The sequence below is a fragment of the Rhea americana genome, unplaced genomic scaffold (genome assembly GCF_003343005.1).
Source record: "Rhea americana isolate MKP2758 unplaced genomic scaffold, rheAme1 scaffold_225, whole genome shotgun sequence".
NCBI lineage: Eukaryota > Metazoa > Chordata > Aves > Rheiformes > Rheidae > Rhea > Rhea americana.
The window spans coordinates 259,514-275,792 of NW_028186341.1; the positions used below are offsets into that span (position 1 = coordinate 259,514).

General features: G+C 48.7%; 2 protein-coding genes across 2 annotated transcripts in view; one reads left to right on the forward strand and one right to left on the reverse strand.

The window, feature by feature from the left end:
- Positions 1-1,734, forward strand: part of SCARA3 (scavenger receptor class A member 3) — a 5,327-nt gene extending 3,593 nt beyond the window's left edge. The window contains exon 6 of the mRNA XM_085305674.1: positions 1,394-1,734. Within this exon, the coding sequence (XP_085161800.1) occupies positions 1,394-1,734 (341 nt within the window). The remainder of the gene's footprint in view (positions 1-1,393) is intronic.
- Positions 1,735-2,505: 771 nt separating this feature from the next.
- CCDC25 (coiled-coil domain containing 25) lies at positions 2,506-15,819 on the reverse strand. The gene is made up of 9 exons (XM_085305614.1): positions 15,654-15,819; positions 12,579-12,626; positions 11,636-11,675; positions 8,710-8,761; positions 8,108-8,183; positions 7,390-7,493; positions 6,020-6,222; positions 4,882-4,927; positions 2,506-3,496 (listed from the first exon to the last, which is right to left on the reverse strand). Exons 1-9 carry the CDS (start codon positions 15,676-15,678, stop codon positions 3,467-3,469), a joined length of 624 nt encoding a protein of 207 aa, XP_085161740.1. The 5' UTR covers positions 15,679-15,819; the 3' UTR covers positions 2,506-3,466.
- Between the last annotated feature and the right edge of the window lie 460 nt (positions 15,820-16,279).

The window sequence follows — 16,279 nt, forward strand, 5'->3', positions numbered from 1 at the left end:
GGGGGCCTCAGGGCGGGCACTCGCACGGGTGTGCGCACACACGCGTGCATGCACAGCGCTGCTTCGCTGCGCACCAGGGCGTGCACACATGTGTGCGCACGTGCAGCGCTGCTTCGCTACACACCAGGGCGTGCACACGTGTGCACACATGTGCAGCGCTGCTTTGCTGCACACTGGGGTGTGCACACGTGTGCGCACACATGAGCACATGCAGCGCTGCTTCGCTGCACACTGGGGCGTGCACACGTGTGTGCACACATGAGCACATGCAGCGCTGCTTCGCTGCGCACCAGGGCGTGCACATGTGTGCGCACACATGAGCACACGTGGCGCTGCTTTGCTGCGCACCAGGGTGTGCACACGTGTGCGCACACATGAGCACACGCAGCGCTGCTTTGCTGCGCACCAGGGTGTGCACACGTGTGTGCGCACGTGCAGCGCTGCTTCGCTACACACCAGGGCGTGCACACGTGTGTGCACACATGAGCACACACAGCGCTGCTTCGCTGCGCACCAGGGCGTGCACACACGTGTGCGCACACGCAGGTACATGCGCAGCGCTGCTTCGCTGCACACCAGGGTGTGCACGCGTGCACACTCCTTCGCACAGCCGTTCCCCTCGACACGTGCGCGCACACGCGCGGGTGTGCGCCGGGGCTGACCGTGCACCCGCGCGTGCCCGCGGCGGCGCCCAGCCCTGGGGGGCCACGCTGGCGCGGGACGCGCCGCCCTCCGGCGCGCAGCCTCCGGCGCGCCCAGCGCTTTATTGCTGTTGGCAGCGCCGCTTCCTGTTTTTCCTCTCGGAAAGCGCCGTTGCTCAACGCCGCGGGGCCCCRGCCGACGGCGGCGAGGAAACCCCGGGGCCCGGCTCCTCCCGGCCGAGCTCGGGGCGGCCGGCCGGCGCGGAGGCTCCAGCAGAGAGCCGGCAGCTCRCGGCAGCGCCGCCGCGCGAGCCGGCGACCGGGGCCGTCGCCGGGATTTGGGCGGGTGACGCTGTTCCCTGCGAGCTGCCCGGCTGGACGCGGGGGCGAGCGGCTTCCCCCGCGCCGTGCCGGGGGAGGACGGGGGGGACGCTCGTCGCCGCTGGGGTTTTTGCAAGCTCGAGCCGTCGCCTGCCGCTCGAGAGGGGCTGCTGGGGCAGAGACGCGTGTGCACGGGGGTGCACGCCCGCCCGCCCGAGCGTGCGCACGCCCACGCCCACGTGCAGCCGGGGGGGGGGACAGACGGGGACGCAGCCCCCGGGGGTGACGCGCGGGGTGTTTGGGGACGCCGGGCGGGGAGGGACGGCRGCAGCGGCGGGCGCCCGAGCCAAGCACAACACTCTGCAGCTGCAGGGCCCGGCCGGGCGCTGGCCCTCGCGCGTGACGAGCCGCGGGGTCGGCGGCCTCGGCAGACGCCCTGCTGCCCGTGAAAGGGCCCATTGACTGCAGCGAGGAGGAGGAGGAGGAGGCGGCCGAGGCCCTTCGGCTCCGAGCCCGCGCCGCCCCAAGGAAAGGGGCTGCCGCACTCCCGCGTGCCTCAGTTTCCCCTCCACGGCGGGGTGGGAGGCCCGAGCRTGACGTCCCCCCGCGGCTGGGAGACCCCCGCGTCCCCCCGGCAGCGCCGCTCTCGCGGCTGGGCTCCGTCAGCCGCCCCCGGGTTTCCGAGGTCGGGAGATGCTGGCGGAGGGAGGCATCCGGCTCCATCCCCGTCACGGAAGGGGATGCGGGAAACCTGCTAGGGGCCGAGAGCTAGCTGGGGCCCAGCCGAGCCGCGCTCGCGTGCGGGGCCCCCGCCGGCAGCCACGCTGCGCACTGCTTCTCGYCCTCGCGCGGGAAGGAAACACAAACCGGGCTAGGAGGGACGAGGCAGCAACGCACCCAAGGCCTGGGAAACGCAGGGAGCAGCGCGGGCGGGAGCAAAGGCTGTTGCGAACGCCCACGCTGGTCCCTCTGCCGCCCCGGAGCGGGGCCACGACGGGGAAAGGCTGCGCGAAGGAAGCRCAGCTCTCCCGGGAAGGCTCGAGCAGCAGAGGAGGAGGAAGCCCTGAGGCAGCAGCAGCAGGGTCCAGGATATTTAATCCTGCACCTTCAGAGGTAGTAAAACAAGAGTATCTCAAACCACACGTTTACCAGCATAGGGCAAGTAAAGGTGGTTTTAGGACCGAGTGTTTTTAGGCCTTCAAAAACACCCAAAGGCCGAGGCCCGCTCCTTCCGCTCCGAGCGGCGGGCAGCCAAGCCAGACAGCAGGGCTGCAGCACCGGGGGCCGCGTGCCACCGAGCCCCGCGAACAAGCCCTGCGCAGACAGCTGGGCAGCGCAGGCAGGTCCAACCCAAACGCCCAGGCGCCCGGCCGGGAGGAAGGCAGCTGCCTCTTGCAGCCTCGCCCTGCTCCTTCTCATTGCAGCTCTGCTCCACGTTAGCTCCCACCGGGTCAGTCAACTTCATGCTGCCCGGAGGAGCAGTTCCACTGACACTTCCAGCTCTGCTCATCTTCAGGCATCAACACAAGCAGGCGAACCTGTCTTAAAAGCGTATTTTACCACCATGGTATGAATTTAATTGCRACATATATACAGGTGCTGCAGCAATTACCATGATCATTTCATACAGACTTATCCACAATACCTTACAGAGTGTCAGTCAAGAACTTTGAACTGAACAGGTTTAGATGCTGTGCAAAACTCAACTCTTCTTCACAAGCTTCTCTCTGCAAAAAAGGTTTCCAAGGAAGAGCCCAGAAATGAAATGTAATTATATATATATAAAAAAAAAAATGCAGTGTGGGACTATTCTCATCTTAYGCTAGGGGTGCAAATCTCAGCCCGTGTTAATTTGCTCAGCTGGGCTGCAACATCAGCCAAGCTCAGCCTTCATGATCTGTAGTTCTGTATTCAGTGAATAGCTACAAACTGCTGGATTTACTACCAGCAAGGGCTCAGTAGGTCTGCAAAGCAGCTGTTAGCTTGTCAAAGATCAGGCACCCCAATTTTATAGGGATCCTCCAGCCTTGCTGACAATCACCGACATAAACAGAATAGTTAGGCAGTCAGCAGTGTCGCTTTGGGGCTTGCTTACATACCGGTAACACAGAGTTGTCACTGGCAATGCTTTTTGAGTCACTGCTGACAGGACATCAATGAGACAGCATTATTTGTTTTCTTTTCTTAAATCTCATTAGATTAAAAGCTATACCAATACCTTTCCCATAATAAATATCATTGTCTTTGTAGAACTGAAATTCTACTCTTTTTTTCTTCTACTCATGTCCCTTAAAGAGATGTATGTGCAGGCATGTAGATCTTCTCTGTTCAGATGTTGTCCATGCCACAGAGCTGGTGAGACTGCCAGGAGGAACCAACTAGGTTCTGAAGAAATGAAGTCAGTTTGCTTTTTTTCCTTTTTTTTTTTTTTGGCATTCTTGTTGATGGTCACACATTAAGACATCCCAAATCCCGTTACAGTTGAGAAAGGAGAGAGACCTTATTTACATGAAGTCATCTGAATCGTTGCCATCCTGTAGAAAAACAGACAAATCAGGATCATTGTGCATGTTAAAATGGAAAGTGATGAAATGGTGTATTCAGTAGAATTCCAGAATTGCCATTTATTTTGGTTTCCTGCCATTTCAGTACCAAAGTCAGACCAGACAGACACTCAACAACAGGTCTGGAGTGGGAACAGCCCCGGGTGAGGCACTGCATTACGAAACAGCAGCTGCTTGGGTCAAGTCCTGCTGCCCCTGCAGTGCATCTCCCCTCTGCAACTGCAACCTATGTGCTCTGACTTAGGAGGAAGCAGAGATCAGGCTCCCACCAGGAGCTGACTCTTTCAAATCCAGCAGCAGAAGGAAAGCAGCCTGGTGTCACGTGAGGCTCAGATGCAGAAGAGAGAGGAAACTTGCCCCCCACACAGCGTTTTCCACTGTCTCTCTGCCCAGCCCAGATGTGTCACCAATCAGGCAGAGTCTGCTTGTGCGTGTCAGGAGGCGCTCACACTGCAACACAATTCCCCACAATGTCACAGGGGATCTGCCTGCCAGCCAGCAGCAAATCAAGAATTCACAAAAATCATGTACTCCTCTAACAGTTAATCAAGGAGTATGATACAAGAGAGATTTTAAACTGAGGGTCACTCAGATGAGCTCCAAATTCTGTTTGCCCAAGATCTACCCAAGGGGGAAGCCGCAGACATGCCAGACCTCAGGCAAAGCACAAATGCACCGCGTACATCAGGACCTCTTCTGAACTTCAGCCTCCAGCTCGCATGCAATCCACCTCCTCTTCTCCCTCCTGCTTGCTCATGCTGCGCTCTGGTTTGGCTCCAGTTCTTTTGTTTCCTACTTTCAGACTGCAGCCACAGCATGCTGCTCTGTTCCCAGGCTGAAAACTGTTTGCTCTAACCAATGTAGCCCTTCAAGCTTTTTCTTCTGCCCCTTAGCACCTACAGTCTTCTCTCCTTGAACTGCTGTCCTTGCATCTGTGGTTTATTTCTTGTTAAAAGTATGCATTTTTCCCCTCTCTTCAAGCAATGGTATGGCACCTGCAGTTCATCTCTGCCTTTAGGGGGACCTTCTCTGCTCAWAAGACAAGTCAAATTTTGCCCAAGCAGTTCACAAGGACAGCAAAGTCCACAGCTCCACTTAAAGCTCTAACTGTTCTTTCACTTCGGTGGGAGAACTTAGCACGCACATTACAAACAGCACAGGCTCACAACAGGATCATCTCCGAAAGCAGAGCAGAGGAGCAATGTCCTTGAATTAAAAGGCACAAAAAAAAGATGTGCTGTATCATGCAGCAGTTGCTAAAAACAGACTGTCAGGCTGGGAGCTGTTCGACCGCAATCCTGTGCTGAATTTCATCCCTCTCTGAAAGGATTCTGTGGGCACCAGCCACAGCTTACCTGATTAGAGGACATGTTCTCAGCCTTCATTAATGATGAGTAGCTCCTGAAAGAGAAATTACATTATCTTGCATTACAAATTCTAGAAGCCATCAACAAAGGAGCATTTTGATAAAACAGGACCAGAAAAGCGTTTTGCCTTTCTAAATTCAGACAGGCTGGACCAATATTTGCTCATCTCATACTCTTTGACTGGAGAAAGCCCAGATATATGCAGCACGCTCATTCTCCAGAGTTTTGTTTGGAAACTACCAACCAGATCATCTCAGAAGGTAGAAAACCCTTTGTTCTGGGGGAATGGCCAAGAAGCAGCTCCAAGAAAAAGCTAAGCAGGAAGGCAGACCCCTTACTCTGTAACACAGATGTGTGTGTTGGTAACTTCTCTTAAGTTTAGCTTGCATAGGTCCTCCTCTTTCTGATCTCTGTGTGTTGAATCACTCAAGAAATCCCAGGAGTTTTTCAATTTCCAGTCTCATGATCATTTACAGATAAATACGACTTACTACAATGAAAGAATTTCACATGCTTAAAAGCAAGCTCTTTGGACCAGTCAGCTGGTACATCCAGGCCTCTACAAGGGCAGTTACTACTGAAGAATAAACCCACACATGTTGTTACATGTTTCACTGTCAGACGATGGAAAGGTCAATACTCATTTCAAAACACTATTCCCCATTGTTTATTTAAAGCACTATGCAATTGCTTATGGAAAACTGAGGATTCCAACATGTTTTAATTCATCCTTTGGTGCAACATGAAGCTGAGGAACTCYACCTAATGCTCAGTGCTTTCCATATCTCACACAAGGCTGGAGGAAATTGCTTCCATCCTACAGACAGAAAGAGTTAAACATCTCGCCAAATTTCACCCAAGTTAGGGATAAGTGCGAAAAGAAACAGTTCTTTCTTTTAACAATGGTTTAACATCCGGGTTTATTTTAGGAGAAACTGGGAAAACACATTCATTGTAAAGACAAAGGAAATCACTAGGCCGTGCAGACATCTATGTTAGAGTAGGTCAGCTGAGTGCTGAATAGCATTAAGCCGACTATTAAACAGGAACTGCTGACCCATGACTCTCTCCCAGCGCTGATGAAAACTGCAGAAGATACAAGTTGGCACTGCAATTTATTACTCACCTAAGTTCTTCCAGCTCTTTCTTCTTCTTCATCTCTTCCTTTTCCTTCCGCTTCATCTCTTGGATTTGGGCTTTTTTCTCGTTCCTTTCTTCTCTGTCCCTGGCTTCCTTCTCAGCAGCCAGGTCTGGGAAGCGCTCCACTTTCGTCTTCTCTAGCCGGTTCAGGATCTCATTCACCTTTTTCTCCACTGTCAGCATTTTCACCTTTGGAGGGCAAATAACTATGTTCCTTATAAAAGAAGTACTTTTATTCTGGCACTTTCTCTATGGAAAGAAAACATCCTGTTTCTACTTTACACATGACTGAAACCCACAAAAACAGATGCTAAGAAAAATCCCTGCCACCTCAGCCTATTCAGCAGGTTGCATAACAGCAAAAAGAGCCCACTCCCATCACCCATAGGCACATATCTAACAAGCGTAAGCACTATTAAGCACATAAGCATTTCCAATTTGGTTTCTTAGTGCATGTCTCAGCAGAGGCCAGGAGAAGAGCACTGGTCTCTACTGACACCTAAGGAGGTGGTAGCAGATCTCGGTAGACCATTTTGGGAAGAGAAACTCACGTGCTGCTTGCTCTGTAGACTGGAGCGGTTTTGTTGTTTTGGGCCAGTCATGCCCCAGTACCGACCTGTTTTAATCTAACAGCTGCATGTCTAGAGAGCCTTCTCTCTGAGTAGACAAGCTGTGTAACTACCARTTTAAGCATAATGCTATACGGGAACATGAGCTCAGGCTTGGGAATAGCTTAGTACATTGGCCTGACCCTACAGCAAAACTGAGAAGCTCTGTCTCTCAACAAGTTTGACAAATTTAGAGGTAGCCTCAGGCTGACACAGCTTGTGGAGCAGAGACAGTAAAGCCAACACAGTGACAGACATCCTAAGGACCCTGTGAAGCCCTCCTCTGAAGAGTGGGTTCAAGTCCTGAGCCCTTCCACACATGTGATTACACTACCACCCGTTAGCCAGATCCAAAGCAACCGCTCACACGCGGGACTTCAGCTGTCACAAGTTAATAGTTAAYTTCAACAGAGATAAATTCAAGCAGGGAGCATAGGCTAACACTTCACACCATTCTGCACTAGCAAAGATTCATCAGCTGCGCAGGGCTGCTGTTTGGAAACACACGCCATATAGGCTACACACTCACACATGCTCACGCTCAAGCCACGAACTTTCAATTTATTTTTTTGGTAAGTCCAAACACATCCCCTGGGATATTGCTCAGCCTGCAGGTGCGAATGACTCCTCTGCTTCAGGGCAAACGCTGGAGACGATTTACTCAGCTTCTACCACAGAAATGTTACAGGAGTGGAAAGCTCRCAGCCTGCCAGGAGGTCACCTTCACTGGCACGAAGCAAACACTTACATCTTTTTGTCTATGAAATCCGATCTGCCCCACATCCATGTCCGCTGTCTTCTTCAGGTTAGTCCAYGGCGTGTACACCACATTGACGTTGTTCATCTTGCAACCTAAGAAGCAGGGGGAAAGAAAGAGAGGAAACATTTCTATTCTCTCCCTGCTGGAAGATGTCTTAAAGTCTTCTGTGTGAATGGAAAACCTGAGTGATTCATGTCACAGTCATTACTAACTAGGTAAGAAAGAAGCAAAAAGGACAAGTCCTTCCAGTATTACAGCGAAACAGAATAACACCACTACATCATTTTCTGCAGTAATATGAGCACTGCAGCAGTGTTAACGAACTCCAGATGGAGACCGTCTTTGCCAGAAGAGCGACTGCTATAGAAGGGGGCCCCAMGGCGGTGTAAAAGAAGAGACTGCAAGGCCTCTTTGGCTCGCAGAGCAATATGGAGGCACAACCAGGAATTTAAGAGATTGAAAATTCCTCCTTATGAAAGTAAAACGGGCAGCCCCAGCAGCTGCAAGCGACATCTGCTTCCCATAAGACCAGCAGGCGTAGACTTAACAGAACAACATAGCCGAAACTTCATAAACGCTTGATCCAAAAAACACATATCCACATAGGCCAAATACACTCACCAAACACCTTGCACACAGCTCTTCTACCTCCCAACAGATGTCCCAGTAGCAGTAAAGATCTCCCAGTATCAATAATTAATATTACCTTGAATGCTATTAGCCTTCACTAGATGGGCACAGTCTATCAAAACTTCTTTGGGAATGTCATCCACCGTCTGCCCCTGTGACAGAGCAATGTAACGTGAGCARCTTGCTGTGCAAGTGCGAGGGGGCTTTAGGACCGATGAGTGCACCAAGGCCAACCAGGGCCAGGAAGAAGGATATACCCTGCTGGCACACCCAGAATGTCCTATACTCCACATTTTACAGGATTAGAGTCTCTGCAGCACTGGTAAGGAGAGGCTCAAAGCACCAAAGTGACTTGCATTCTGCTTCTCAAAGGTATTCTTCCCATTTTAGTGCAGTGATCACTCTTAGACACATGCCTGGTGTCGAGCCAGAAATCATTTGCTCTACAGTCCTGGGCCACATTAAGTCTCCCGCTCCTCCCCACGTTTGGTAACGGAGGCTGTAAATTCAGCCTCTCCACACTGCTAGTTACCTGTATCCTTAGAGAGCCCCACTGACTTTAGTGCTTCGTACGGGAAAGAGGAGCTCACGTGCAGGGCTCACTGCAGAACAGGAGCCTGCAATTCTTACGCAGGCGAATGTTAATAAGGACTCATTTCAAGTGTGCCACAGGATTACCTTGTGTAACCGAAGATACACGTGCGCGGAGGAGAGCTTATCCACATGAAACCTACAGAACAAAAAAGCACATTTAAATACAGCATATAAGTTGGCAATCTGTTCTGAAAAGTTTGCTTTCTAACAAATGACGTAGTGGCCACTCCACAGAAAACAAAACTGCAGGAAAGTTCTTGGTACGCATATTTAGAAACGTGTAAAGGAGTCAGAGGTTATCTGTCACGAAACATCATCTTATGAAAAGATCAAAAAAAACAAACCCTTCCCTCCCTGTTTTGAAATGATACACTACATGCAGAGGACACTCACGAGATAAGTCAACATGTGCAGTGTTTTGGTATTTCTATATATTCTTAAGAGAAACAGCAAACTAATGAACTCTTTAGCAGGCCCTGCTAGTTATATCACTCATATGACTGGTCTCAAGCTCATATGGCAACCTCCTTCCCCAGGTTTCTTACTGGCTCAGTAACTYGGTCCATTGAGCGCAGTGCTCTGCCTCCAACAGTGGCAACCRGCAATGCTATGTGGGAAGCGCGTGCAAGCCTGGCCACCTCCTGCAGTCCACTTCCTTCACGGTCCACAGCAGCTACCATCACTGGATCAGGGATGCTATGGGGAACACCCTGCTGCTTACAGGCCTGTTGTGTTTTTGAACTTGTTACTCTCTCCACAGCCTCCTGCACTGACAAGTTCCTGAAGTTCCCAACTCAAAACATAAAGAGTTTTTCCTTGAAACTGATCTAGCAGCTTCAGTGGTACCAACTCTAATACTGGGAGACTTGGTAAATAGCAGTTCACCAAAATGCCAAACACTAATTCACCCCACGCACTGTCTTCATTCTGTAAACCTTGATCAGCTCCCTCCTCAGCCCCCTCCTCTCCAAACTGAAGAGCAGTGGTCTTTTTAGTCTCTCCTCATAGCACAGTTGTTCCAGCTCCTCGAGTATTTTAGTCGTTCTTCTCCAGACCTTGTCTAACTCCACTGCATCTTTACCAAGGCCACCTACTTTCCTGATATCACCTACTACAACTCTATTCAACTTTCAAGGATGGAAGGGCCACTGAATTCATGTCACCTTCCCAATGGAAGGTGAATGGAATTTCATGTCTGCTCTCAACCTTTCTTTCCATCATTTTGTTTTTAACATAATGGAAAGTTCTTCCCTGCTGCTGCTGCAAAAACACCATACAGCACCACTATCTGAACTCTCGCTTTTACCTTTTAAGCCTCTACTCCTCCCTTTCCCATTACACCCGGACCCCTATTAAGCAAAAGTTTAGACTAAAAGGTGCTAGACACTGTTTGGAGAACAATTCCCAGGAAGCCTTCCCAGAAAGACTTATGGTAATTTCTTGAGCTAGAACTACAATATAAAAAAAACAGCACAGATGAAGTTGGTGTGAACTACAAAATGAGAGAGATGGGGAAGGAAGACTTTCATGGTTCAGGCAAATTGAGGATCAGTCTCAAGGTCACTCCTAAATAACAGTGCAGATATACCTAAATTATTATCTAGTAACAGGACAAGCATGAGACAGAAAAATTAATCTGGCATCATTACAATAAAATGTTATTCAACTGAAGTAAAATGTCTTCTGTTAAAAAAGAAGAAATATACCCTTGCCAGTTAGCCTAATGATGACAGAACATCCTACATAGAGTGTATTAGCTAATACATATTCAATAGGGAGGGCAGACACAAGCAGCAGTGACAGCTCCACTTCTACCAACATGGCTCAATTCATCCTGGAAAAGGCCACCTTGAAGAACGAGCGAGCTCACAAGCCATATGGTGATTCTTGTCCAAAACTGTTAGCAAAGGAGAAAGCAGCAACCGTGGCGTGTCCAGTCTGTGGAAGAGTGCCCGGGAGCAAGCTAACCATTTCAAAAGCCTCTCATGTACCTTATCAGTCTGCAAAACTCAYGGACTAACCCAGCCAGCACAGACGCCATCAGCTGCTGCTAAGAGCAGTGCAAGAACTACCCCACTCTTGCTTTTGTTTTCTGATGAGATCTTAAGAACCAAAAATGATTTAAAACAAGTCAGAGTACTTCCTTTTGCCAGTCTGACCACACAGTTCTGGTGGGCCTGCTTAGAGCAGACGTGCCTTTTGCTTGACAGGAATCAAAGTGTCAGTCAAACTCCTCTACTCCTGCTCACTGACTCAAAACACCCTAGACAGCAAGGGCTATTTTATCGGACAGGACAACACATCCACGGTACACATAAGGGTGATGCTATGCACACACACGCACACAGCAAAAAGCATTTGGAGACAGAGTTTCCTTTAGGCATGGAATTTACTGTTGCTCAAGGCTTCTGGCTTCATCCTCAGACCCTGTTCTGACTGCTCCACAATTTCAGTTAAGTTTTCATACATTTGTGCTTCTACTCTCTCAGCCCTCTGTCAGCCTTTTGTTTTAGCTGATTATGCTTGTCTGTACACAGAGATATTCAGGAGCAGCTACACTTGCTTGACTCAGGACGTGCTTACCAATATCAAAGTGTCCTTCTCATTTAACTCTGCCTGTTTCCCAAACACACTAAAAGCAACAATAAGCAAGAGGGTGTATTCTGAAGCACAAATATCCATATATGGAGTTATTCAGCTTATTGCTACTCCAGCAGCTCCAYGCACAGATAAACCCCGAAGAGCTTCACAAAGTGGCCAGGCAGGGAGGAGAGAGGGGATATGGAAAGGAATTCAGAGTAACTGGGATCCTAATATCTGCACTTAGGTCTGCTGCAACTCACTTCCAACCCTAGGATTGCATTTAAACTGCTAAATGACCTTGGGAAAGGGAGACTCTACAGTACCTATGGAAGCAAGACTGTTGATACAATCATTCAGCTTGGTTGCTTCAGGAAAGGCAATTTATTTCAAAGCACAAGCGCATACAGAAGAGCGTTCCAGTACCTACCAGATATCTTCAGGCCAGCCATACTTTATTAGGTCTTCATCTGCAAGAATAAAAGTAGCAATGAGCAAGGTAAAGGATCTCATCAGCAACAAACCAAATTACTTGTCAGGACCTTGATGAGAGTAGTAGTCAGCTGCTAGAGACCAGCTTTGAACTTGGTTAGCCACTGCACAGTAGTTAAATAGAAACAGAATAGTGCTTTTATGCTGTAGCTGACTGCACTAGACCGAAACACATGCATCACACATGCTAGGAATCACCATTTCAAAAATACACAGCAGCTTTGGCAAGCAAGAGGTCATAATCCAAACTCTGAATATATCTAATTTCCTCTCTCCCTCTCTGAACACATCATCATTGCATTTTTTTGAAAATTTTAAGTGAAAATATGTTTCTTCAGGTATCTGTCTAATGGAGACAGAGTTTCTTTTAGAGAAGGTCTTCAAGATAGCAATACTAACTCTTCTCACTTAGAGTGAGATATCTTGGTTTCACATCAGCTGATTTGGAAACAGGAGATGCAGCGAAATTGTAACCTTCAGCTAATGGGAAAGGACAGGAAGAGAAAACCTATGGGGTATGAACAATCACTGGAGAACAGAAATATAGACTAAGCATGGAATTGAAAGGTTCATTTGCAAATGGTTATCAGATACAAACAGAAAAGTGGTGTTTTTCTCTAGACAGATTTTTCAGTTAATTTAAATGATTTGTATCTGAAGTATTTATGTTGCTTAGAGGATCATAAAACTTTAGCTACCCCTGTTAAAACTAATACTATGGATTTCACAGGGGTACGTCACAATAACTTGCAAAGGCGGAAGTATTTTTAAACAGTGCATGAATTCAACATGTAAAAAGATATTCTTTCAAACAACGTTAAAACCCCATAAATCTAAACCCAATTTCTTAGGCATCTTCTCACATACAATAATATACTTACTTTCATATTTATCTTTTCCCATGTAAATGGTGTAAACGGAGGGAACAACTGAGGGATAGAAAGAGAAGAACAAATCAAAGGGRGTTTTGGACAAATTGTGCAAGGATGTAGTGACGAACACACCAGTCTTGGTCACGGAAATTAGAATGAAAACCATCGGATCCATCCCACCTCCCTCCTGGTGGCCAAAGGAAGATTGTTTTGAATTTCCTCCAGACTTTGCTCCGTATGTTTCAGAGAACTTATCAGCAGTATTACCACCCACTTTCCATGGAAGATTATCCAGTAAGGAATGGCTTTCCAAGTAAAATACCCTTGGACATCCATGTGGTTCAGATTATAACAACCAGACAGACGCAATTCAGCATTCAATTAAGCAAGTCTGTGAGCCAGAAATGCCAACATTGTATTTGCAGTCCAATACTAGTTTCCTGTGCAACCAACGTAAAACATCCTGTTTTCCTGGCCTTAGTTTCCACAAAACGTCAGAAGGAGAATGCTAACCTATCTCAGACAGCTTACAAAGATTAACATTTGCAAGACAACTAGAAGGCCAAATAGCAGCTACTCACTAACACTGTTAGTCTTATTTGTGCTGTTTTGTGGCACTTTGTGGAATGAGCCCTGAAGAAGAGCATGGCGTTGTTCAATGCAGTAAAGAGACGCTTCGTTTCTGGAAAAATCAAGCAACTCTCCCTTCAGTGCCTCGGGCCACCACAACTGGAAGACTGACACAAAGCAATAAGAGGGTGCTACAGTCAAGGAAGTCTGATTGCAGAGACCACTGAGCAACTGCCTTGAAAACATAACCAAACAAAAAAGGGCTTTCATATATGGCAACAGGAAGATACCAACTTCACAGCAACAGAAACTATCTATGTCATGTTTCTAGCTTCCACAATGCCTGAGCAGCAATTATGTTGTGCATGAGTAAACAATATCTACAACCAGCCATAGCTACAAACTTCAATGTTGTACTAAATCTTATCTTTTATTCATAAAGAACAAAAACATCCACACATTTTGGCAGGAATGATTTTTGAGCCCAAGCTTTTAGCAGATAGTTACAGTAACATCCAGTGGCTAGAACAATCTGGTGGAACAACATATAACGCTTTTTTCATATACTACTGGAGAACAAACAGAATTCAGAATGAGGCTTTTAGAGTCAGCCAATGATAGTAATCAAGAATTAAAGAAATCACAGATGAAGAGGAAACAAATAAAATGCAGATGACCAAAACTGCCTCAAGAAAGTATCCTTTGGAAATATAAGATCTAATCTTATATTTTCAAAGTCACTAAAATAGTAGACAGTATTCACTTATATGCTGCAATTCTGGTAGCAAAACAACTCTGACTCCGAATCGCATGGACTTGGATCGCTTTGGAATTGCTTGGATTCCAAATCACTCACAACTTTCTGAGGGCTTTTTTATTCAAAATCTAACATCAGCAGCATGAAGCCCAAACAATGCTTTTCAAAAGAAACCTATTACCATTTTAATTACTTCTAGTAATGAGGTAAACAGAAATGGAAATACAAATATATGAAAGGGTTTTATGTGCCTCTAGGAGTTAAAGAGTAGAAAAAAATCCACCTTTGACACACAGGAAGGAAAGTCCAGAGAACATGAGTTCATCATGATTACAGGCACTACACATAAGCCTAAAACTAGATGCTCAAAAATAAAGAGGCATAAGGGTTGGTTTCATGAAAATTAAGTCCATCCTGTCAAAAGGATGGAAGAATGATATAATAAYATGGCAACATAGCAGGACGTTACTTCCAAACCATATGATTTAACACACTTCAATAACAATGTTTTAAGCAAACTGCTAGAGCCTTCTTATTGCAGCCCTCTCTCTACCAACCTAACCAACTAACAGTATCACAAACTCTTTGCAAAGCTATCTTTTAAATATAAAGGATATAATTTGTATCTTTAGCCCATATAACTGCTTTACTACTGCAGCTTGTCTGCTTCTAATACCATCCAGGTCATCCCACTTGTCTGCTGTCCCAAACATGTCTGCAAGACACTATACCCAAAACATTTCCAGGACACTAGGAAACATAGCAGTCTCTTTGAGTTTCTCACTAGCAGTCTGTTTATCAGCARCAAGCGCTTACATTACACTGTCAGATTAAATTAGCAGTGCATGTCATCAGTGCATCTGCTTGTGAGTGTCTAAGAGGCTCTACCTTCCACATCAGAAGAATCTTTTTAAACTGATCCCAGGAACAAATTTGTGTAAGAAACATCAACAAGACCAGAAAGCCTTGTCTCGTCCAAAGGAGATGAGGTAGCCAGACTCTCAAACACTTCTCTTTAAAGATCTTCACCTCCACAAGGGAGGAAGACAGTGCTATGAACGTACCAGCCTGTGAATACTGTGGGTAGGATGCAAAATCATATAGAAACTTATACTGTTGAAATGAACTGGTGCAAAAATAAATAAATAAATAAATAAAAATTCTACAGTGCTCACTGCAATAGCAGTGAACCAAATCACAGATTCCAGATGCTCCAGAAGTAGCCAGTCTTTTCATATGGGCAAGCAAAGAGAATCTGCGTCTGTTCAGACAAAAATAATGAGACACTGCACGCATTACAGCTTCCCTCACACCTCTGACACCATCAGAGCCCACTCACCACCACAGTTATCCCCTCCAGGCTGCGGTGACCGCAGAGAACACCCTCAGCTCAGGGATCCCCCTGCTTGCTGATGCGACTCTAACCTCTASCCCACTCGCCTTTACCCTCGCGCCGCCCCCAGCCCAGCGGCTCGCGGAGAGGCAGCTACRGGCTAACAGCCGCGCGGGGAAGGGGGTAAGGGAGGCGCTCAGGGCACGGCAGGGCCCTGCGGGCCCGGGAAGCCGGGAAGGGCACGTGGCGCTCCCGCACGGGCGCGGACACGAGCGTGCGTGAGAAGCCGGCGGGGGGGAGACGAGACAAGGCCCGGCCCGGTCCGGCCCGTGTTGGGGGGGGGAAGGACGAGGCCCGCCGCAGGGCCCCGCGCCCCGCCGGCGGGTGGGGGAAGGCCTCGAGCCGCTCTTCCCCCGCCTCTCACCGCTGGAGGTGAAGTAAAACACCATGGCGGCAGCGTCGACGCTTCCCAGCCCACCGACCCGGACCGGACCGGACCGGAGCGGAGCGGACCGGAGCGGGACTCCACTCGGCTCCCGCCGCCCAGCTCCCAGCAGCGCCTAGCGACCGCCGGGCCGCCCACCGGAAGCGAAGCGGGGCGCATGCGCACTGAGGGCGGGGCGGAGCCTGCGCGCCTCGCGCACGCGCATAATGACGTGCGGGCCTCCTTCCCCCCACGCGCATGCGCTATTTCCCCGCGCGGCTATAGCGCTGCGCATGCGCCGCAGTCTGCGCGTTGAGCGCCGAAGGAGCTCTGCGCATGCGCCTCCCCCACCCCCGGCAGCGCCGACACATAACATTGCGCATGCGCAACTCTGAAGSGCGCTCCTGCCATATGCCTTGCGCGCATGCGCAATGTGCGCGCAGAGGCAACTTTGGTGCTTGCGTGTGCTTAGATTACTATTAGAGGATGTCGGGGCGTCAGAGGGCTGCCTCCAGGAGYTGCTGTGCCCCGATAACCCCTCATGGCCCTCCTGAGGGTGCCACAGGCAGGGAAAGGGGGCACAGGACAGAAGAATAACCCGAGAGAAAGCAGAATTGCTGAGGGGT